Genomic DNA, 21,460 nt, shown 5'->3' with positions numbered 1-21,460 from the left:
TAGTGCCTGAACAACAGCAGCCAGGATGATGCCCTGTATGTCTCTCAACCCCTTGTGCCCTTTGTCTGGGTTTGGCTTCCCTCTCCAGACAGAACCACAGGATTTTTAAAGGTGGCTTAGAGGCAAGTTGTCATGTTTCCTGCTATAGGAATCAGGTTACCTATCTCTAGACTATCATCACTGGGGAAGGCCCAGAGAAATGAAGGTGGAGGCCCCCCACGTCACCAAGGGGCAAGTGAAAATTAGAGACTGAGGGAGCCAAGATCTTCCTCCGAAACCTGCCTCTCTTCTGAAGACGGACCTCTTCCCTCCTGGTCTTCCTCTGCTAGCCTAAACCCTTGTAGGAAACAGAGCCACGTTCCTGGTGTGTTGGTCCAAGGGACCAACCCAGCCTCTCTTCCGAACACCACATTTTTCATAGCCTAAGTTTGTGGCTTGGACCAGATTTCTTTTGGAATCTGCTCTGGTTGACCAGCTCCCTGACACATTCTCCTTAATCTTTCTTAAGGCCTCTCCGTCTAACTTCTCATCCTCCTTCCTTTCCCTTCCCCACCCCACCTTTCCCCTCCACCTGAGGTCAGATCCAGCAGCCTCTGGTGAAGGTGTCTCCGACGGGCGCTCTTGGGGAAGTCTTCAGCCCTGGGACCCTTCTGAGTTCACTCACATGTGGGACTTGGGGACAGAGGCTGGAAGATGAAGGTCTGGGGGCCCAAACCTGGGAAAACCAGAGAGCTCCAACCCCAAGTAATTCTGAATCCTTGCACTGGGAGACTGTGTTTTCTCCATTTAGCTCATAAAATATGACAAAGAGGAAGGGGCACAGGAGAGGAGGAGAGACACACGAGAACCTGGGAAGGAGAAGGTGCACAGGATACCTGCAGCCTTGCCTGTCTCCTAGGTTTTTAGTGAGAACTACAAGGGATCATGGAAGGGAAGGGAGGTTGAGGACCACAGGAGGTCCCAGAGAATGAGGAGCTGTTATTATGGAGGGCGTGGGACTGGACCTAAGTGCCAGGCTGGAGGCGGGACAAAGCCCAAGACCCCAGCTCATGGTCTACAAGTTCTCCCCTGTGACTGGCTGAGGCCTACCCTCACCTGGCTTTGCTGTCCAGTCTGGCAAGAGGCATATGTACATACGTGAAAACTCAGCCCCACTCAGTGGCACTTCTGTCCCAAGGCAGGCCTACCTTCATTGTACATTATCTCGTGGGTATTATTTCTCATGTAACTACATCTCAATTTAAGATTTAGGATATTATTAATAGCTCCTTGAAGGCAGAGAAGGTGTGCGGTGCTCTTGGCAGACCTGGGTGGGCACCTGTGCAGTAGTCACCCTTCCTCCTGCTGCCCACCTCCAGGAGCAGCCTGGCAGGTGGCCAGGAGCAGAGAGTGCTGTGCCCTGCACCACACTACCAAGTGTTGTCTTCAAAACATCACATCTCCGGGTCACTTCTCAGGCTCTAGGACACTGCTGACTGAGCCCACTGCCCACCGCTTGCTCCTTGCTCACCATCGACAGCGTCTTGGTGCTCTGAGAGAGGTGAGCTGCAGGACCACCAGGCTTCTGGGCAGGCAAGGGGGTCTGGGGATGGTCAACACCCCTCACCACTCTCCCCTCTGCCCTTAGCAGTCGCTTTAATTGGAGACTGGGCAGGAGGCTGCCTGGGCTCTCCCTCCTCACTGGGCCTCCCCTGGTCCATCTCTGTGTCTGAAGCCCTACAGCAGAGAGAAAGACTGCTGCCCCAGCCCACGGGAAGTCCTTCTCCAAGCCCAAACACTGCAGGGAGGATCACCGGGGGCAGCCAGCACCCTGACGAGTGGGCTGACTCAGAGGGAGTCTCCAGTCATGTCACCTAAAAATCACCTGGAGTCAACTTGTTGGAGACAAGCTAAAAAAGGACAATTGGAGAAATATGAATGTGGGTGATACAACAATATTATTAAATAATTGTTAATTTTCTCAAATGTGATAATGGCCTTTAGGTTATGGAGGAGAGAGCACTTGTTCTCAGGAGACACAGCTGAGATACTTAAGGGTCAAGTACTGTGATTTCCACAATTTACTCTTGAATGGTTCAGCCAAATACACACACATGCGCACACACACACAGACACACACGTGCATTAAACTAATATGGCAAAATGTTAGGAAGTGTTGAATGTATGTAGTGGGTATCTGGGTGATCATCTAGCTTTTTCAGTTGTGTGTGTGTTTGAAAATAATCGTATTACAAAGTTAGGGCCAAAACCCCCTGGATATTTTGTCTATAGAGCCTGCCCTCATAGACCCTGTGATTTGGGTAGTGCAGGGGGTGCTGAGAACGAGGAGCTGTGTCTATAGAGCCTGCCCTTATAGACCCTGTGATCTGGGTGGTGCAGGGATGCTGAGAACGAGGAGCTGAACAAGCTCCCCAGGTGTCCCTGATGCAGGTGATCCTTAGAACCCATCAGGAGAATGGTGCTCCAACAGCCTAAGGTCCGAAGGTAGAAACCCAGACTCAGCTGCTCATTCTTGCTGGGGCAGCACCCGCCGTGCCCGGGAGCCTCCATGCTGCCGCCTCGGCTCCAGACACACTGCCTCTGCCCGGTGCTCCAGCAACTTTCCACTGCTTAGACAGCATGCTTACCTACTGGCCTTCGCCCAGAATGTCCCTTTTGGTTTTTTTCCCCTTACCTCCCAATCTCCATTCTCCCCCATTTACATGGCCAACGTGTACCATCTCCACATCCCCTCCTCCAGGAGGACTGGGTCAGTCACCCCTTTTAGGTGCTCCAATAGAACCCCAGCAGACTGATGCCCAGCAGACATGATTCCCGCTTACTGGTCTGTGTTGCTCACTAGCATGAGACCCCTAGAGAGTCCCCCTGTGGAATTTTCACAGCTGTTCCCAAAGGCTCCAGCTTCCCTCCTTCTAGGTATGGTGAAGGGTCCCACTGCCCAGCCGCTGGAGGCCCCCTGGGACCTCCCCACTGGGTAGTTCTGGCCAATGAACTATGATCCCAAGTGGAAGACCTTCTGGAGCTTTCTTTTGATCCAACCCAGCAATGCACATTAGAGAGGGTGGGCCCCTGAGAGCCTGGGTCCCTGAGTAAGTGAAATGCACACAGCCTCTTGATGATCTGTGCCAAGCAGGCAGCTTTGAAGGGAAGAAACCTAACTGTTCTAGGCACTGTGACTGGGGTGTGTTAATGCAGCGTGACCTAGCCGAGCCTTGCTCACTTCTATACCCCCAAACACTGGCCCAGCTGCTAGCACAAAACAATGCACGTGATACAATTCCTATCACTTTTTTCTTGGCTGTGAAACAAGCCTCAAAGACCGGGCAGATGCTCTAAGACAGACACACCACCCCGTGCCCTTCCCTGGTGACATGGGACTCTCCGTGGAGGTGTCCCAAAGTATCCCTGCCCAGCGAGTTATGGATGCCACCTCCTCTGACCTCTGAACAAGTCAGACAGTCTCCCAATGGATCCTGAGTTAACCGTGAGCCGCCATCACCCTTTTACTCTGGCGATGGCTCCAGGAGGAGGGAAGGAGCCTCCTAACCCCCCGCCCTGCTTGTTAACTTGTGAAGGCTCTTCAGCCTTTGCGCCATCTCTGCAGAAAGCATCAGAAAGGACCCCATCTACCACTGCAGCTTCTGGAAAAGTTCTGGAGGAAAGAAAGTGTGTTCCCACTGCCTCTTGCGTCCCCGATCTCTGTGGCCCTTTTCTCTTGCTAGATTGTCCAGTCCCAAGCATGCCTCCCCCCTCAACCTGTCCCCAAGGACTGCAGGACTAAAATGATCCAGTGTGAGGATGGAAGGCCGCGGCCCGGAGGCAGCCTGGCAGCACTTGGGCAGGTGGGAAACTCCCGGGACTTCTGGCCGGTGCACATCCAGGGAAGAAGCAGGTGGAGGCAGGTCAGAGCTGCGGCTGCTTTACCCACGGACCCACTGCGGCCCAGACTGGTCCTCACACCTCCTGGCTTGTGGTCCTTAAGGACAGTGAATTTTCAGATGCTTTGAGCTGATGGCTGTTTTGTCTCCTCTTCCCAGAGGTCCCAGCTGAAGGCAGGGCAGAGCAGCTGATGGGGTGAGAGGTGGGCAGAGTGGGACAGTCGCAGAAGAGACCTCAGGGTGCAGGAACATCGGACTTCTCCTCTTTGCTGATTCAATGTTCCTGGGACTGCAGGGTGGCATGGCCCAGCCCTGGGCTGCTCTCTGGACTCCTCACTCTTAGCGGGGCCAGGGTGGCAGCTACGCTTGTCCAAGGCGGCTCTGCAAGGAGGAGCCTATAACCCTGCTCACATCTGTGGATGGCCTTGTACTGCCCAAAGCCCTTCCACATCCACTTTGTGTTCAGACCCTGATAGCCCCTAAGCCGGGAGGGAAGAATAATACTGTCCATGTTCGATAGTGGACAAGTTCAACAGAGAAGCGAAAAAGTGCCTTGGCCCGCATAGCAAGTCAGTGACAGAACCCAGATGGAGCTGGGGCCTGGAGACCCCTCTGACCAGTGTCCTGCCTGCTTTGCTCTGTTCTAAGAAAAGGTGAAAAGAGCTTTGCAGAAGGGTCACACTTGGGTTCCTGTGCACACACGTGCACACACACATACACACACTTTCAAACTGCTGCCCCCTAGAGAGAAATACTGCTGGGGCTCAAAGACAGAAGTCCACACGGGAGACCTCTGAGCCTCTGAGCACGGTCCTGACCTCCTCGGGGTGTCGCCAGGCTGCGGCTGTCAAAGTGCCCGGGAGCCAGGAAGGGCCGTCCCAGCCAAGCCTCCTGTTGGCCTTTGTTCCTCGTGGTGACCAGTGGATGGGGGTGGCCAGTGGGCTCCTCACGGTGAACACACAGCTGCTGGTGGGCCCCGAGGGCTCATCTGGTTCAAATTCTCATAATTGGACTCCTGAGCCTGGGGCCTGTGGGCAGGAGAAAGTTGGCTGACCACCCAAACAGGAGAGGTCTCTGACTGCCCAAACCCCAGCCCAGGAAAGGGTGGAAGCAGGGGTGAGATGGGCGTCAGGGGCCTACGTCCAACAGGGTCTGGAGACCAAGCAAAGGTTGGAGGCTGGGCAGCAGCAGAACTTGCAGACCAGGGAAGGGACACCCAGGCGACAGCATCCCAGATCAGAGTCTCTGTCTTATCAAAGGGATATAGTCTGTGGCTTCAAAACCCACCTCCAGGCCAGACCTCCTGAGCTCCAGATGCTTTCCTGACTTCCAGGACATCCTCCTGGGCCTCTCAGACCTACATGCCCCATGCCCTACATGCCTACATGCCCACCTGGGGCTCTCCACCGCCCCTCTTCTCTCCCCGTCTTCAGCTCTGTAAGCGGCACCAGGCTTTCAGCTCCAGAACTGCTGGCTCCCTCCTTTGCTCGTGCTGCCCAGCAGGCCTCTGTCTGCCCTGCCTCTGTGCGCCCCATCTTTGCTCGTGCTGCCCAGCAGGCCTCTGTCTGCCCTGCCTCTGTGCACCCCGTCTTTGCTTGTGCTGCCCAGCAGGCCTCTGTCTGCCCTGCCTCTGTGTGCCCCGTCTTTGCTTGTGCTGCCCAGCAGGCCTCCGGCCAGCCCTGCCTCTGCCCCATCGCCCCACCCTCTCTGCTGCCACCTTCAGCCATGCAACCGAGCCAGCCGCAGTCCTGATCAACAGCCCTCCCAGGTCTCCTGCCTCCACTCCTGTTCAGATGGGGCCATTCGCCTACTTAAACCACTCACCGACTTCCCATCGCACTCAGGGTAAATCCTGCAGCCTGCCTGCATTCCCCACCCCCTCCCTGGGTCATGCCTGAGCCTTTGCCTCCCGGTTGCCGCCAGCACCCTTACCTGCCCGTATGGGTGCCTGCCTCCCATCTCTCGCTGTCCTCAGACAGGATGACGGGTCTGAAGCAGCCACAGCCCAGTGGCACCTCCCTCTCCTGGGGCTTTGCTCTATCGCCTTGTCCATTTTTTTTCCCCCACAGCTCTTATTGTATAATCTAAGATCTCTTGTTTAGGTATTAAAATTCTCCACATTCAAGTGTGAGTTTTCTGAGATGGAGGATTTTTGCTTTACCTTTAGCATCCAAAACAGTGCCCAGTACGTGATAGGGATCAACTGATGTTTTGAGCAGTGGTCAGCTTTCTGATTTAGGTGCCCTGGTGCAATAGTAAGTTAGTAAAGAAAAGGGACTTTGCACAGGAATTCTAGAATGTGGGGGACTGCTGAGTGGACATCTGCAGAGAGGGTTCTGGGCTGGCGGTGCGGCTCTCCCAGCCCCCAGGCCCGGGTGGAGCGGAGCTATAGGAGTGCCTAGGCTTGTTTAAGGGGTCCTAGATGGCTGTCACCGGCTTCCTGCCTCCCAGGAAGCGTTTGTTCTTCAATATGGGCCTTCACTTGGACAGACACCAAGAAGGGGTAAGGTCTACACTTCCTACCTTTTAGGTCTGTGGGCCCTCAATTAAGCCCTCAGTACCTCTACTGACATTTTGCTTGCAAAGCCTTCATTCAGTAGGGTGTCTGAGACAATGATTGCCCTATGGTGGCTTTTGTGTGGATCTGTTCTAGAACACTGGGCACTACGAGAGGAAAAATACGGTCTTCAGGGATACCTCTAGGAGCAGAGATAAGGCAGACACAGAAAAATGACCTTCAACAGCATGGACACCAAGCAGCTGGCCTGGGAGACAGGCCAGTGCAAGGCCCAAAGTTAGCGCTGGGAACGTGGTGGGACGGGAGTGCGGAAGCAGGTCAGCGTGGCCTGGTCTCGCTGGTCAGCCTTGGCGGACTGAAGGAGCGGGAGCTTCAGGGGGCAGCAGGGAGAGCCTTGACACTGAGAAGGGCTAGAACCCCCACCCCAGCCTGTTGTCCGTTGTTTCTTCTTGCGCTGCTCTGCCTGAGAAGCCCGTACCTCTTTGCCAGTGGGAACCAGAGAGGGGCAAGGTGGGAGTGGGCTAGCTCGCTTACCTTGGCGGAGCGTCCGGGGTGACTGGGTGCTCTGTGTGAGGAACAGAGAGAAAGGAGGCATGAATCTGCACGGTGGCCTCTGGGCTCCAAGCCCTGCTGCCCATCCCACCCCACCGTGAGAGACTGGTCTGGAGGGAGACGAGCTAGCCAGCAGAATGTGAAGGAGTGACCTGAAAGATGACAGTTACCTAGGAAGACGGGGAGTGAGGAGCACACCTAGCAGGGAGACCTGCTTTTCTGAGGCCCCTGAAGCACAGAATTCTTGGTGGGTTTGAAGACCCTGCAAGAAAGCCAGTGTGGCCCCAGCAAAGATGGCAGCCAAGGCAACTGTGGCAAATTTTGGATTTCATCCCAGGAGAGTCTGAGGCTGGTGCTACTCACTTAGGTGAGCTGAGAGGCTCAGGAAGCCCCTTCTCTGGGGCACAGAACAAATCTCCCATCCAGCTTAGTGAGAGTAGGGAGGGGTGACTACAGCTCTCTGAAGATAGCTTGCTAGTTCAAGCTTCCACGCTTGGATAGATGCTGTTCCCTCTGCTAGGAACACTACTAGCTCCTTGTTCTCCCAGTTCCCAGCTGCTTTGGTTTAGCCTCCCTTTACTGTGCACAGCCTTGCCGCCTGGCTCCTGTCCCAATGCCCCATCAGAGAGAGGCCTCTGGGCCTCTGCAGTACCTGGGTTGACTGCACTTCTGTCTGCAGACTGCATTTATCTGCTTACTTCTCAGCATCCCATTCAAGGGCAGGGCACCATGTTATATTCATTTCTGTGTATTTCCAGCACCTATGCAGCATGTAGGTGGTGCTTGGGATGCTGCTGCAACCTAATGAATGAAATAGTGCTATTTGGGAAAGCCTGTGTGTGGTCAGGGCCCTGACGGATGATGGGGCACTTGGCAAAAGGGTGAGTCTGTATCTCTGTGACTCTAGGCTGGAGGCAAGTTCCCTAACCTCTCCGGCCTCAGCTTCCTGATGGTAAAATTGGCTCACTCTGGCTGGTACCTCCTGGGCTTGACCAGGAAGGAGAAGGAGACCACAGGTGCATTAATGAAATTCCAGTTGTGTCAGGCCAGGTGGTCAGCCTGGAGGAGAGCCCCACTTGCCCTGAGCACCCATCCTGGCCTAGGGTCGCACCCACCTAGGCGATGCTGGGCAGTGGCCCAAACGCCCAGAACGCCAAGCAGCAGCAGCGCCTTGAGGCCGAGCGCGCCGAGCAGGAGGGCGGTCGCCGAGGCCATGGAGGCGCCATGGAAACGAAACAAGTAGACGCTGGCTTCGGCGCGGCCCAGGCTGTTGGAGGCCGTACACGTGTAGCGGCCGTCGTGGGCCAGCGCGGGCAGCTCGGCAGTCACCTGGTGGCCGTGATCATGACCTGGGCTCCGCGTGGCGGCCGAGCCGTTGCCCAGGACCGGGCCGGACCAGGCTAGGGCGGGCGGTGGCTCCCCTTCAGCTGTGCAGAGTGCGTGGAAGGCGTGCCCCGGGCCTGGCAGCACAGAGATGTTGACGATCCGCGGGGCGGCTGCGGGCGGCGGCCGAAGGAGGACCCGGGAGAAAGCAAAGCGCGTTCAGAGCAGCGGCGGGCAAAGGAAAGGGCAAGGGGCAGCCCTCCTTGTCCCCTTCGTGGAGAGGGCTGGAGGAGGGAGCGAGGATAGGATATGAGCGGAAGGAAGAGGCGCTCGGGGCGCCAGGGCGTCTGGGTTCCCACAACAGGTGTGGCCTTTGGCAAGTTATTCCATCGCTCTGGGCCTTAGTTTCTTCACGTGTAAAATGGGGATCACTTATTTTATGAGGTTCTGGGGAAGATCTGACAAGTTAATTCATGTGGGGTGCCTGGGCAAGTGCTTTCTAAACGTCTTTACTAAGTGATAGCGCATGATTGGGGCTTCCCCAGGTGGCACTAGTGGTAAAGAAGCCACTTGTGAATGCAGGAGACAAAAGAGAAGAGGGTTCGATCCCTGGGTCCGGTAGATCCCCTGGAGAATGGAATGGCAACCCACTCAGCATTCTTCCCTAGAGAATCCCATGGACAGAGGAGCCTGGTGGGTCGGGGTCGCAAAGAGTGGGAGGCGACTGAAGCGATGGCATGCACGCAGGCAGCCGCAGGATCAGGGCGGCGTGGGGCAGAGAGGGGCGGTCTGCTGGAGAGATTTCAAGGGCACTCCCCAGACAGCCTCACTGACATCTCGAGTGGAGACGGATTCACCGAATCCGTGAGACTGAGGCAGACAAGTCCGAGGAAACTGAAGTGCGGTCAGAGAGGCTGCCCAGCCAGCCCACGGGCACATGAGTGGTTCCTGGCAGAGCCAAACTAAACCCAGAACGCCTGGGTCCCCCACAGCGGGGGTCTCGGATTTAAAAAAAAAAAAAGCTCCTTAAGTCATTCCAGAGCTAACCAGGCTTGAGAATCACCCTACTAGGATCCTGGCCCCCCATCCTTAAACCTCAGGGTCTAGCGAAGTGCTGGGCACGTGGTGGGCTCCCTGTGCCCCCTTCAGTGCACACGGCCCGCTGCAGTCCTTGTTCCTCGTTTTTCTCCCCGCTAGTCTCAGGGCTGTTGGGGCACACTCACTGTCTACGAGCTTCATTGCAGCACCCATCCCAGGCTCCACCCAGCCCGTCCCGGGGCCAGGATTCCGCGGCCTTTGAACCAGTTACCTGGGGGCTTGTGGCCCTTCCAGGTGTGGGAGCACCCTGCTCTAGAGGAAGGGTGTGCCCGTTGTAACCCCTCGGATCCCAGCCCAGACCCCGCACCGAGAGCCCCGCGGCACGCGGCGAGCGAAGTCGGGCAGCGCGCTCACCCGTCACGCGGAGCCGGACGCCCTGGCGGCTTTCGTAGCGGTCGTGGACGTCGCCCGCGAACTCGACGCGGCAGAAGTAGCGGCCGTCGTCGGCCAGCGCCAGGCGCTCGATGCGCAGCGACAGGTCGTTGCGGCGCGGGTTGCCGAGCAGCCGGAAGCGGCCGTGCAGGCTGAGCGCCGTCTGGCACAGCTCGCTGCCGCGCGCCGCGGCGCAGCGGAACACCTGCGGGCCGGCGAACGGCTCGCCCGCGCGCCAGATGGCCGTGAGCGGCCCGTCGTAGTGGCGGTGCGGGTGCGTGAAGGTGCAGGGCAGCACCGCGGCCTCGCCCGCCGTCGCGCTCACCTCGGCCGGCACCTGCATGGACCAGCGCTGCGCGGGCGCACCTGCGGGCAGGGGGGCGGACGGGCAGCGCGGGCGCGTGCGTCTACCCTACCCGCATCCCGAGGGGCCTAGAACCCGCCGGGGCACAGGAAGCGCCCTCCTCCCCTCGCGAGTTGCGGAGGAGGAGGGGGAGTCTGGAAAGCCATCCCAGGACTCCAGGGGCATCTCCCAGGACCTTGACCCCCGTGACTTTCTAGGTGCCTGGATCCTCCCCTGCCCCTCCCGCTTCCCTCTCTCCATCCCCGCTTCCCTGGGACTGTTTGCTTCACTCAGGGCGGTCCCACCTCACCGACGGGCCCAGTGTTCCCAACCTCTTCTCCATCAAACCTGCCCTGCTTCAGAAAACCTCGGGGATCCTGTGGTTACACTGTGTCCGTAATACTTCCCCACCCCCAACCCCCCCACCTGATGATGATAACAGTAAAGGCACTTACTGTTCATCTCTGTGTTGAGCAAGTTCCCAGTGGTATCTCTTTTAGTCCTCACAAGTGATCCTAGAGGTAAGAAGAGTTAGCCCCAGGTTACATGTTAATAAACCAGGGCACAGAGAGATTAAGTAGTTGCTTACTAGGATGAGGCAAAGCTGATGTTCAGACTCCCGGCTGCCTGACTCCTCTGCAGCACTTTAATGCACTAAAGTGAAGTGAAGTCACTCAGTCGTGTCCGACTCTTTGCGACCCCATGGACAGTAAGCCTACCAGGCTCCCTCGTCCATGGGATTTTCCAGGCAAGAATACTGGAGTGGGCTGCCATTTCCTTCTGCAGGGGATCTTCCCAACCCAGGGATCGAACCTGGGTCTCCTGCATTGCAGACAGAAGCTTTACTGTCTGAGCCACCACTAGGGGCATAGAAAGTCGGGCCTTATCCAAGGAGAGCAACATTCTCATTTACAGAGGGGCAACGGAGGCCTTGGGAGGGGGTGGTATGTTTTGAAGCTGATGCATTGAGTTGGTGACTGAGGTTCCTCTGTACTGCAGTTTCACCCAAGTGGGCTTTCCAATAGGCCAGCGTCCAGACAGGGAGCTGAGAGACCAAGAGGCGCAGACCTTCATGCTGCCTCCTCGCATTGCACAAGTTCTTTTGGGCTCAGGTTTCCTCACCTCCCATGTCGTGGGCCTCCGAAGTGTGGTTGACCTAAGGTCTGCAAGCCGCACTCTGCTGCAGCTTAGGGAGGGCTGGAGGTCACTCACAGCCTCTGTTGTCGCAGATGTGTGCTTCTTTGGGAGAGGGGTGAACCGGGTGGGCCGATGGGTGTCAGTGCTGGAAGGATCAGACCAAGGGGTGCCTCCTCAAGGAGGGGGCAGGCTGAGTTGCTGGTGCCTGGGTGCAGGGATCTCTACAGGGAATAATATAGGAGCCCCTGTATTTCCAAAGGGCTTTGCAATTTGCCAAGTTCTTTCACACACATCACATCACATGATTCCAAGTCCAGTGCTCTTTGCTCTTGGCAGTAGCCCAACTTGTATCTTGGACAGGAATCCCCTCAGCTCACAGCTGGCAGACCATCCTCCAGGGAACTCATCCCATCTATGAATAATGTACAGGACAGGGCACTCCTCCTGGGCCTTCAGGCTCAGGACTGCCTGGTTCCTCTGCTGCACTCTAGTGTATTAAGGGCATAGAAACTCGGGCCTTATCCAAGGAGAGCAACATTCCCAGAACCAATGTCTCCTGCTCCTCACTGTCTCTGTCTGGAGCCTTCTCATCCCCTCTCCGTGACGGCCCTCCCCAGATCCTATCATGGCTCTCCTGGACCCATAAGCCTTGTCCTCTCTGGCCGATGTCCCAGCCCTTCACCTGCCTCTCTCCATCCTCACTGGCCACTTGGTACTCTCCCTGCAGTGTAGTGTCCTCACCCCGAGGCCTCCACATGTGCTGGGCCAGGCAGAGTGGGGTACAATTGGGTTGTGTGAGCTGTGTCTCACATAAAACCTCACTTTGGGATCGCGCCAAGCTTGCTGTGAAATAAAACCACATTTTTTTTTTCCACACAGTCTGTTTCTAAGCCGAATCTCCTTTCTTCTGGACAAGTGGAAATACACTTTTGAACCCCAGCCAGGTTCCTCATCTATTCCTAGTAAGAGCTTGTATGCCCAGTTAATAATCAGAGGGCCTAGTTTCAAATTTGAGAAAACTTTCTGAAGGTTTGCTTTTTCATTCAGTACTTCCAGCTGCAGAAAGCATGTCCCCATCTCGAGGCTCAGCCCCTGCCTCAGTTTCGCTGTGCTCCCACCCTCTGTGACCTCAGCCTCCTCTGACCTCCCGCCTCTCACAGGCATCATGGAGCCAGGCATTGATTTCCCAGGGATTGTTTGATGTTGCTCTGGACACATCCCCTCTCAAAGCCAGGCACTGGGACCAGAGCTGGGGCTACAAAGAACAAGAGAATAATTTATCAGCCTATTGGAGCTCACAGCTCGGAAAGGGTGGCAGGTCTGTGAACTCATAGTTACACTAAAGCCTGCCAGGAGGAACACAAACAGTGATCTCTCTTGTCTGAACGTGGGGCGGGGCCCTTTCACTCACCAGCTCCCTCCTACTTGTCTCCAGACCTTGCTGAGTCATCCAACAGTGGGAGACTTTCCTTGAGCCCCAAGCCTGGGTCTGGTGCCCCTTTCTCCATGCCCCAGAACTCAACTGCATCTTTTGTCCAGGCACCCAGGGGCTCCTGGAGGGCAGGGACCATGGGTGGGGGTCGTATTTGTGCGGCTGTAGCCCAACATGCACCTGCCACATAGTAGCTGATGTTGACTTGAATCGCTGTGAGAGAGCAGAAGGGAGGGAGCCAAGGTTGGCAGAAGGGGTGGATGGAGGGGGTTGATTGGAGGCCCCACGAGAGAGCTGCCACTTTGGAAGAGCCTTGGGAAAGGAATGGGGTTTGAGGTAGGCTGCAGGCATTCTAGGCAAAGGGCGAAATGGAGTATGGACATCAGCACAGAGGATGCAGATGTGACAGGATAAGGGGGCCAGAGTACATGTGCTCTGGGGGCTTGGGGGGAGATATTGCAAACCTTATTTCATAAGTGCCGCAATCCATGAATGGAGTACTGTTATTGGCTCCCCTTTGGAGAAGGAGATCTGAGGCTCAGAGAGCCGAGAGACTCGGCCAGGTCACTTGACCAACCAGGCAGAGTCAAGTCTTCCCCTCCAAGTGTTACTGAGCAGGACCCTATGAGGCCTCCGCAGGACAGACACCCACCCATGTCTTCCACCTGCCTTGTCTGTAGAAAAACCTTAGACAAAGAATAAACTTCATCAGAGACAGGAAAATGCAAAAAGAAAGGAAAACAATCAAGCAAGACAAAACAATAATACTTTAGCCAATAAACAAAGTAAGGACCTTTAGTTCTTCCTCAAGAACTATGGGACTTCCTAGGTGGCGCTAGCGGTAAAGAACTTGCCTGCCAATGCAGGAGACAGAAGAAACGCGGATTTGATCTCTGAGTCTGGAAGATCTCCTGGAGGAGGGCATGGCAACCCACTCCAGTATTCTTGCCTGGAGAATCCCATGGACCGAGGAGCCTGGCAGGCTACAGTCCATGGGGTTGCAAAGAGTTGGAAACGACTGAGCGACTTCACCTTCACTTTTCTCTTTCATGCATTGGAGAAGGAAATGGCAACCCACTCCAGTGTTCTTGCCTGGAGAATCCCAGGGATGGGGGAGCCTGGTGGGGTGCCATCTATGGTGTCGCACAGAGTCAGACACAACTGAAGCAACTTAGCAGCAGCAGCAGCAGAGCGATTTAACATACCTGTACAAGGACTATAGATGATATTCTGTGCATGTCCTTTAGCTGTTTTGCAGATACTGAAACTCCCACCAGGTAGAAGTTAACTGTATGCAGCCCACAAGCGCATAGACCCCAGACTAATTGAAACCAGAAAATGATGCTGACTCCCAATTATGTCACCAGCAACCAATCAGAAGAATGTCCGTGAGCCCATCACACCCTTCTCCTTGAATATTATATGATCGCTCACTACCCTTCCTGGGCAGGACACACATTTTAGGTCACCAGGAGGCCCACGTTCTTCCCAGTGTCCAAAAGGCAGTGTTGAGGGCATTAGCCCTTTGCCTGGCAAAGTAATAAAGCTATTTCTTTCTACTTCACCCCAAACTCTGTCCCCAAGACTTAATCCAACACCGGTGTACAGAGGCTGAATTTTGACTACAGGTGGGTCGTGTCCCTGGACTCTGTCTGCCTGAGGATGGCAGCCTGGGTTGGGAGCATCCTGGCATGTGATTGGCCAGGGCCCTTCCCTCTCAGAGTGAGTTCTGCTCTAGGAGGAGAGAGGGCACACAGAGGCCCGTTCACCAGGTGTGACAGTTAACCTGCTGTGTGGGCTTCCAAGAAGCGGCACGGGGACTCACTGTTGGATGAGTCCACCCAGGGGACTCGAGGTGAGGGAAGTCCCAACAAGAATTACCCAGGGAGCAAATGCATTTGCTTTGGCAGGAATCCAAGCTCCCCAGTTCCCGTGACATTTACCATTCCTTCTCGAAGCTTCTGCATATCTCTTAGGACACGGCAGGGATGGCCCCTGAGCTGGAACCACAGCCTCTTTTATAGGGAGGGTCTCTACTCTCTCTGCCTCAACTCTGTCAACCTCCGAGTGTCAACAGGAGGCCTGAATTCTTCCTAAGCCCGAAATGCCTCCCCTCAATGGTGGGCCACGGGCTGCGGTGAAGAGCACTCCCGCTTTGGTATAGCTGAAGGCGGATGACATTCTCACTTGTCTGGAGGACCCAGTCTGTCCCTGGCACTATTCTGGGCCGATCCACTTACAGGGAGATCTTTGGGCGGTATCTGTTGCTTAATGTCCCAAGTCTCAGGCTCTTCTAATGCAAAATGGGGAACATGGTACTTTCCTCATAAGATTGAGGGTGGAATGAAGTCACCCATGAAGGCCACCTGGATAGTGCTGTCACTCAGCGAACGCTCAGCGATGTTAGTTCCCTCCTTCACTAGCTCTGCAAACAGACTGGGACCAGGAGGGAGCAGGGGGCGGTGCTTGCCAGTGGTGGGAAGGAGGACTCTGGGCAGAAAACTCAAGCAGCTCAGTGGGGGGATTGTTTTGGCTCCAGACACTGCTCTATCTGTGGCTCAACTCGACACCTTAGGCATGCAATAGCACAGGCCTTGCCCTTAGCTAACCTGAGATTCATGTATTTTTTCACACAATAGATGCTTATTGAGGGTCCGTCAGGTGCTTAACCCTCTGCGGGTGTTGGGGATACAGTTACCAAACCAATCAGTTGCCTCCTCAGTGTGTTTAGACTGGCTCAGCCACTGTTTGTTTTTCGTTTACTTACAATTCTAACAAGTTTGTTTAATTAGTTTCCCAGCCTAAGGAAATAACAGATTGAAAAGCTAGAAAGTGACTTGTGTTTGTAGGTCCACTGAAAGCAGCTAGGGATGATAATCAGCTTTCTGTTAGGGAGGAGGGTTCGGAAAAAATAATGTGATGACTCAGGACGGAAATGATCCAAGTGCAGCACAAATGGGACCCTTCAGAGGATGAGTAAAGTGCAGAGGGCCTTGAGGCATCACTCCCCACAGCAGGCTGGTGGAACAGATGCTCAAGGCCATGACCTGAGTCACCTTGGAAGGGTTATTGCCGTGAGAGGTGTGCCTCTCAGATGGGGTCTCAGGCTCTGTCTGGGGCTATAGCCCTGGCTAGACTGGCTGTGACTTTGTGACTTTAGGTGAATCCTCGTAGCTCTGGCTTCAGTGGGCTCATCTGTGAAATGACGTCTTTAGATGTTTACTAAGGAGACTTTTAAATCTAAAAGTCTATGTCGGAAAATGGTATCTTGATAAAAATGATGAAGATGTCTAGGAAGCATTTTAGAAATATGGCAGTTGAAAATTAATCGAGAGACTTTAGGTATTTTAAAACAAGCTATTAGTTATCCAGCAAATTCAGCTACTCAGAAAGAGGCGCCCATGTTTGATAGTCCTGCACAGCCACTTACTAAGATTTCTGAGTTGTTCCCATCTCCCCACGGTGATGATGCTCACTGAGAGAGGTTGGGGGCTGCAGCGCTGAGTATCAGCTTCCAAAGCCCTGTGCCAGGGGTGCCGGGGTGGGACAGGGACTCGGCAATAGAGACATCTGCAGAACCTGAACACCCCATTCTCACTTTTCCGATTCCTTCCTGCCCTGCAGTTTGTTCTCAATAACTCTGCCTTCTGGGCCTGCATGTAGCAGTCCAGACAGGTTATCAGCCGAGAAAAAGTGAGAAAAGAGTGGAGACCAGAGAGGGGAGGAGGGAACAGAAACAGGAGTCCATCCTCCACTGAGAAGCAGACCCTGCAGGTTCCAGGGACAGGGGAGGCAAAGGGACAAGTGAGCTGTTGAAAGGCCTGACTGTTCCCCTCTGCCCTCGGTTGTCCCGTTTCCCCTTTAACCTTGCCTCTCTGGCTGCGTGGTTGTGGATCTGGATCCTCTCGCTGAGCCGATGGAGATGCAGAGCCCTGAGTGGAGCCTGCCCCGGGGCCAGTGTCCGTCACACGGCGTTGCTCTTGGGAGTTCTGATGCAGCCGTCCCCGCCGTGCTCCCACTCCTACACCCCTCCTCCTCCGGGGGCAGGACTTCTCGGTCCCAGCTGCTGGCCACAGTAGCCACCAGGGACAGAGGAAGTGTCCTGGCTCATCCAATCTTCATTTCTTCCTGGGCCCATGACAGCAGTCCCTGACCTTTCCCCACGTCCCAAATAAACCCCCATGACCTTGGGTGACTGTGCAAATCGTCTTGCCTTTCCAGTTTGTTTTTCTGCAGGAGTTTAGAGCTAGCAAAGTAAGTTCCTCTGAGTCCCAAGCTTTGCCTCAGGCTCACCACCCACTGCACACAGGTGTAGGCAGTGTCGAGGGCAAGCCTGGCCCTCGGGAGACTCCAGGTCTCATCCAGGCTCTGACACCCAGAAGTCCCCTGACCTCCTTGAGCATCCCTGAAAACAGGGACAAGGGTCTTCACTTTACGGGGTTGTGGTGAAGAGGAAATGAGCTGCCATCAAAGGCCCAGCACGATGGTCCTTCAGGTTGACAACCACTGTGGTCACTGCACCGGTCATCAGAGATTTGGGGACCAACGGAGGTCTTGTCCGAGGTCACCAAGTGGCCGGAGCTCCCAGACCACCGCTCTTCCCACCACCTCTCATGTCCCCTGACATCGCCCGCTTTCTAAAAGCAGATCTGTGGGGAGACAGAAAGGAAAGACAAAAGAGAGTGTGTGGTGTGGGCCCCCAGGGGATGAGGGGCTGCCCCAGGGCACCAGGTGCAGGTAGGGGGCGCCAGAATGAGGGAGAAGGCCCAGAAAATGGGAGAGGGGGATGTTTCCTGCATGAATTCCGCCCACTTCACTTTTGCAGAAGGCCAGCCCAGGGTCCTGTGCTCGCTCGGAGGTGTGACAGACAGGACAGGACTGTGGCCTGGGGTCTCCCTGCCCTCGGGCCGCTTGAGCTCTGGCCTCTTCCAGGCCCGCCAGCTCGCGGAGAGGCTCCTGGGTGAACGGCCTCAGAAGGGTTTCAGGCAGCGAGACGCTGCTCCCCCAGAATTCACGACCTCCTGGTTTCAAGCAGGAAGCAGCTGCTGGCCACGAGAAGAAGGAGTCCCCTCCCTGGGCTAGCTGCCATGGCTCCCACGGATGCCCAGCCTCCCTGAAGAATTGTGACACACAGCTGGAGCATTTGTGTGGTTTGGGTTTTGTACTTCAGCATGTGACTGCTCATGCTTCCTCTAAGTTTTCTTTTTTTTTTTGTCTTTTTTGTCTGATTCATTGCTGCTGACTCTTGGAGGAGAAAAAAAAATCCCAAACAAAACAGCCCTGGAAGCTATCTGACTTGAGCAACATTTCACTGCCGCTTAACCAACAAGCTGCTGAGTGCTAGGACTGTGCTGGGGGCCTTCCACCCATGACCGGATTCTCCTTCACAGCGCCGGACTGGATCATAAACTCCCACCCCAGTTCAATGAGGCTCAGATAAGTTAGGCAACCTGCAGGTGGCGCTAGTGGTAAAGAACCCGCCTGCCGCCGCAGGAGACTCCAGAGACGCGGGTTCCATTCCTTGGTCCGGAAAACCCCCTTGTGGAGGGCATGGCAACCCACTCCAGTGTTCTTACCTGGAGACTCCCATGGACCGAGGAGCCTGGCAGACTGCAGTTCATAGGGTCGCAAAGAGTCAGACACAACTGAAGTGATTAAGCATACCCAGAGCCATCCAGCTGGCAAATAGCAGAGCCAAGCTTCAGTGCTTCTCTGACCCATTCTCCCATCTGCCCCCAGGCCTGGGGAGGGTCACCTCCTCCAGCCCCATCCTCTGTGTGGGATCCAACCCTAAATCATCCAGAAAGATGTCTGAATTGGGTCAACTTGGCCAAAGAAAGCCCCTCCCCTGTCAGCCACCACCACGGGGCTTTATGGGTGGGACCGTGGGCAGTGTGGCGTGGGAGCTGGTGGTGTGGTCCCAGATTGAGGCGCACATCCCCAAGAGCAAATCCCAGCTTCACCCTGCACCACTCACTGAACCCCTCTGTGCTTCAATTTTCTCATCTGTGAAGAGAGAATGTAATAGTTCCTTTCTCATAGGATTATGATGCTTACTTGAATGACTATTAATACTTAAAGCGAGTGAATGACTGAAAGTCACTCAGTCGTGTCTGACTCTTTGTGACCCCACAGACTATACAGTCCATGGAATTCTCCAGGCCAGAATACTGGCGTGGGTAGCCTTTCCCTTCTCCAGGGGATCTTCCCAACCCAGGTCTCCGGTATTGCAGGTGGATTCTTTACCAGCTGAGCCACAGGGAAGCCCAATACTTAAAGTGCCCAGCCCTTAATAAGAGGTACTTGCTGTTACTATTCAAATCAGCCCCAAATAGGACTCTGCTGAGTGCTGAAAGCTAAAGAGAAAGGCCCGAGGAGCCTGGGAGTGGGAGTTTATGATCCAGTCGTGGAGACAGGACTCCAGCTTAGGAAGATTGACTAACAGCTTGGAGCACCGTGATTATCAGTGGCCAGTGGCTGTACACAGAGAGGCCTGGATGCTGAGTCCAGGGACATCGTCATGAGAGGGATGTCTCAGCCCGAGTGGGGTAGAGGAGAAGACTGGGGCCTGGACAGTGGGGACATGAGGATGGCCTTTGTCACTTATCCCAGTGGCCCTCGACTGAATCCTGCATCAGAATCACCCAAGAAGATGGTTGAAAATGCAGATTCCTTGGCCCTGCTCCTGACATTTTCTGATTCTGCAGAGCAGAGCTAAAGAATGTACATTTTAACAGAGGTTTGCCTCCCCTGGGATTCTGATGCAGATGATCTATGACCACTTTTTGAGACACGCTGTTTCCAGGGACACCAACTCCTTGAGCTAAGTGACCTTAAGTGAAGTGATGTTGTTGCTCAAGCCTCCCTTCTTGGGGTTCCTGCTGGGCAGAAGGGTGCCCTCGATCACTTGCCTACTGCCCACATGAAGGTGCCACCCTTACCCTCAATCAGCTGTGTGCTTTCCCCGCTTTCCCAGGGGGAGCCCATTAAGATGCATAGCGCTTGGATGACAACACCACCTAGAGCCTGTCCTCCCCCGAGCTGGCCCATTATGCCCCCTGGCTCCTCACAGCAAAGGGTGGGGTAGGCGACCTTTCTACAGGTGGGGACACTGAAGCCCAGAGGAGCCCGGCACTGCCTCAAGTCCCCAGAACCCAAGGCAAAGCCTGGACTTAGCGTTATGGCTTCTGTCACCACAGCCTCCCGAAGTGCAGCTCTCCCTTCCCACAGGCCTGGAGGCCCTGGCAACCCAGCTGCCCTGAGTGCAGGGAGAAGACTGTCCCTCCAAGTTTGTGAGCACCTAATCTCTTCTGAAAATGTGCTGGAGAGAATAGTGGGAAACTCACCCATTGGGACGATGCACACCAAGCAGGCCAGGAGTCGGAAGGACCCTTCCATGCTGTGAGGTCCGGAGACCCCGGGCTGGCCCCGCACTCAGCCAGGTCCCTGGTGAAACCCCTCCCTGGCGTGGGTGTGAGGGGGAAGGAAGGGAGGGGGTGGGAGGTATGCCCGGGTCTGCACCCTGCAGGGCTCTGCAGGCGCTGGAGGAACTGAGAGGCAGCCAGGCGGGCCCAAGCATGATTAACTGAGACCCGTGGGGTTTAGTCATGTGGAAAACCAAGAGAGGAACCACTCGGATGATTTTCCAGGATGGGAAACAGAGAAGTGGATACGGAAGATGCAGGACACTTTTCTGTGGCTGCTGTCCCTTTGGCAAATCTACTGTTCTTTGCTTGCTTCCTTCTCTCTCTCTTACCCTCTTCCTGCCTCCTTCTTTCTTTTTCTACCCCTTCCCACATTTTTAGTGTGCCAGGAAGAGTTTTCATCTTGGTGAAGCTTCCCGGACAGCTCAGTTGGTAAATAACCTGCCTGCAATGCAGGAGACCCTGGTTTGATTCCTGGGTCGGGAAGATCCACTGGAGAAGGGATAGGTTACCCACTCCAGTATTCTTGGGCTTCCCTTCTGGCTCAGCTGGTAAAGAATCCACCTGCAATGTGGGAGACTTAAGTTTGATCCCTGGGTTGGGAAGATCCCCTGGAGAAGGGAAAGGCTACCAATGCCAGTATTCTGGAGAATTCCATGGACTATACCCATGGGCTCGCAAAGAGTAGGATGAGATCAAGCGACTTTCACTTTACTTTTATATAGGTGTTGAAGTGATTATTATTGATGGAAGGAAAAAATCGTCTCCAAAATGTAAACCTCCCTGACAATGGTTACATACAGCATGCAGCATGCAGCTACTGCCAAGCAGCATAAATGGGAAATAGTAAAATTATTAAGCAAATCAGCCCTTGTTAGAACGATCAGAACATCAACATGCCAGGTTAAAATATCCTATGGCGGGGCAGAGTCTCAGTATCTGTTGCAAGGAGATAGTAAGGAAGCTGGAGAAAAATGTGGCCAGACAAGGGGCGGGCAAGGATGAGCCAGTCGCTGAGTAGGAGGAGGTATTTTTGTTCAGAGAAAGGTTAACCTGTTGGGAAAAAAGCAATTCCCAAATATAATGGATTAAAAAAGAGAGAAGGCGACATCTCTCCCATGTATCAGTCCCAAGGTGAGCTGTTATGCGGGCAGGTGCCCTTGCTTCTCATGGTCATTCAGAGATCTAGGTTCTTTCATATTGTGACTCTGCTACCCACCCCACCCCACCCTCCAGGGCACTGCTGACACCTTCAAGGCTGAAGCTGAATATCAGTCTTGTTCAAGGTCTAGCTTGTGTGGAGGGGGAAGGCAGAAACCCTGTCTTGTCTAAGGCTTGTCTTTTTGTTATCCAGGATCCAGAGGTTGTACCCATCATACCTGC

The 21,460-nt window shown here is 54.8% G+C and overlaps 1 protein-coding gene across 1 annotated transcript; it reads right to left on the bottom strand.

Annotated features, from left to right (window-relative positions):
- Nucleotides 1-2,045: 2,045 nt before the first annotated feature.
- Nucleotides 2,046-20,185, bottom strand: SIGLEC15 (sialic acid binding Ig like lectin 15). Its single transcript, XM_027526118.1, has 6 exons — nt 20,000-20,185; nt 10,540-10,599; nt 9,724-10,107; nt 8,064-8,444; nt 6,931-6,961; nt 2,046-4,906 (listed from the first exon to the last, which is right to left on the bottom strand). Exons 1-6 carry the CDS (start codon nt 20,049-20,051, stop codon nt 4,825-4,827), a joined length of 990 nt encoding a protein of 329 aa, XP_027381919.1. The 5' UTR covers nt 20,052-20,185; the 3' UTR covers nt 2,046-4,824.
- Nucleotides 20,186-21,460: the final 1,275 nt, after the last annotated feature.

This window comes from Bos indicus x Bos taurus, chromosome 24 (assembly GCF_003369695.1).
Source record: "Bos indicus x Bos taurus breed Angus x Brahman F1 hybrid chromosome 24, Bos_hybrid_MaternalHap_v2.0, whole genome shotgun sequence".
NCBI classification, from domain to species: Eukaryota; Metazoa; Chordata; class Mammalia; order Artiodactyla; family Bovidae; genus Bos; species Bos indicus x Bos taurus.
Note: the sequence above shows the minus strand (reverse complement) of the source record. Positions and strands in the feature narration are given on the sequence as shown.

Coding starts and splice junctions, on each gene's coding strand:
- SIGLEC15 (XM_027526118.1), bottom strand. CDS start 20,051: ATGGAAGGGTCCTTCCGACTCCTGGCCTGCTTGGTGTGCATCGTCCCA. Junction 10,600..19,999: donor GGTGTGCATCGTCCCAATGG/GTGAGTTTCCCA, acceptor TCTTACCTCTAG/GATCACTTGTGAGGACTAAA. Junction 6,962..8,063: donor CACTGCCCAGCATCGCCTAG/GTGGGTGCGACC, acceptor TTCCTCACACAG/AGCACCCAGTCACCCCGGAC.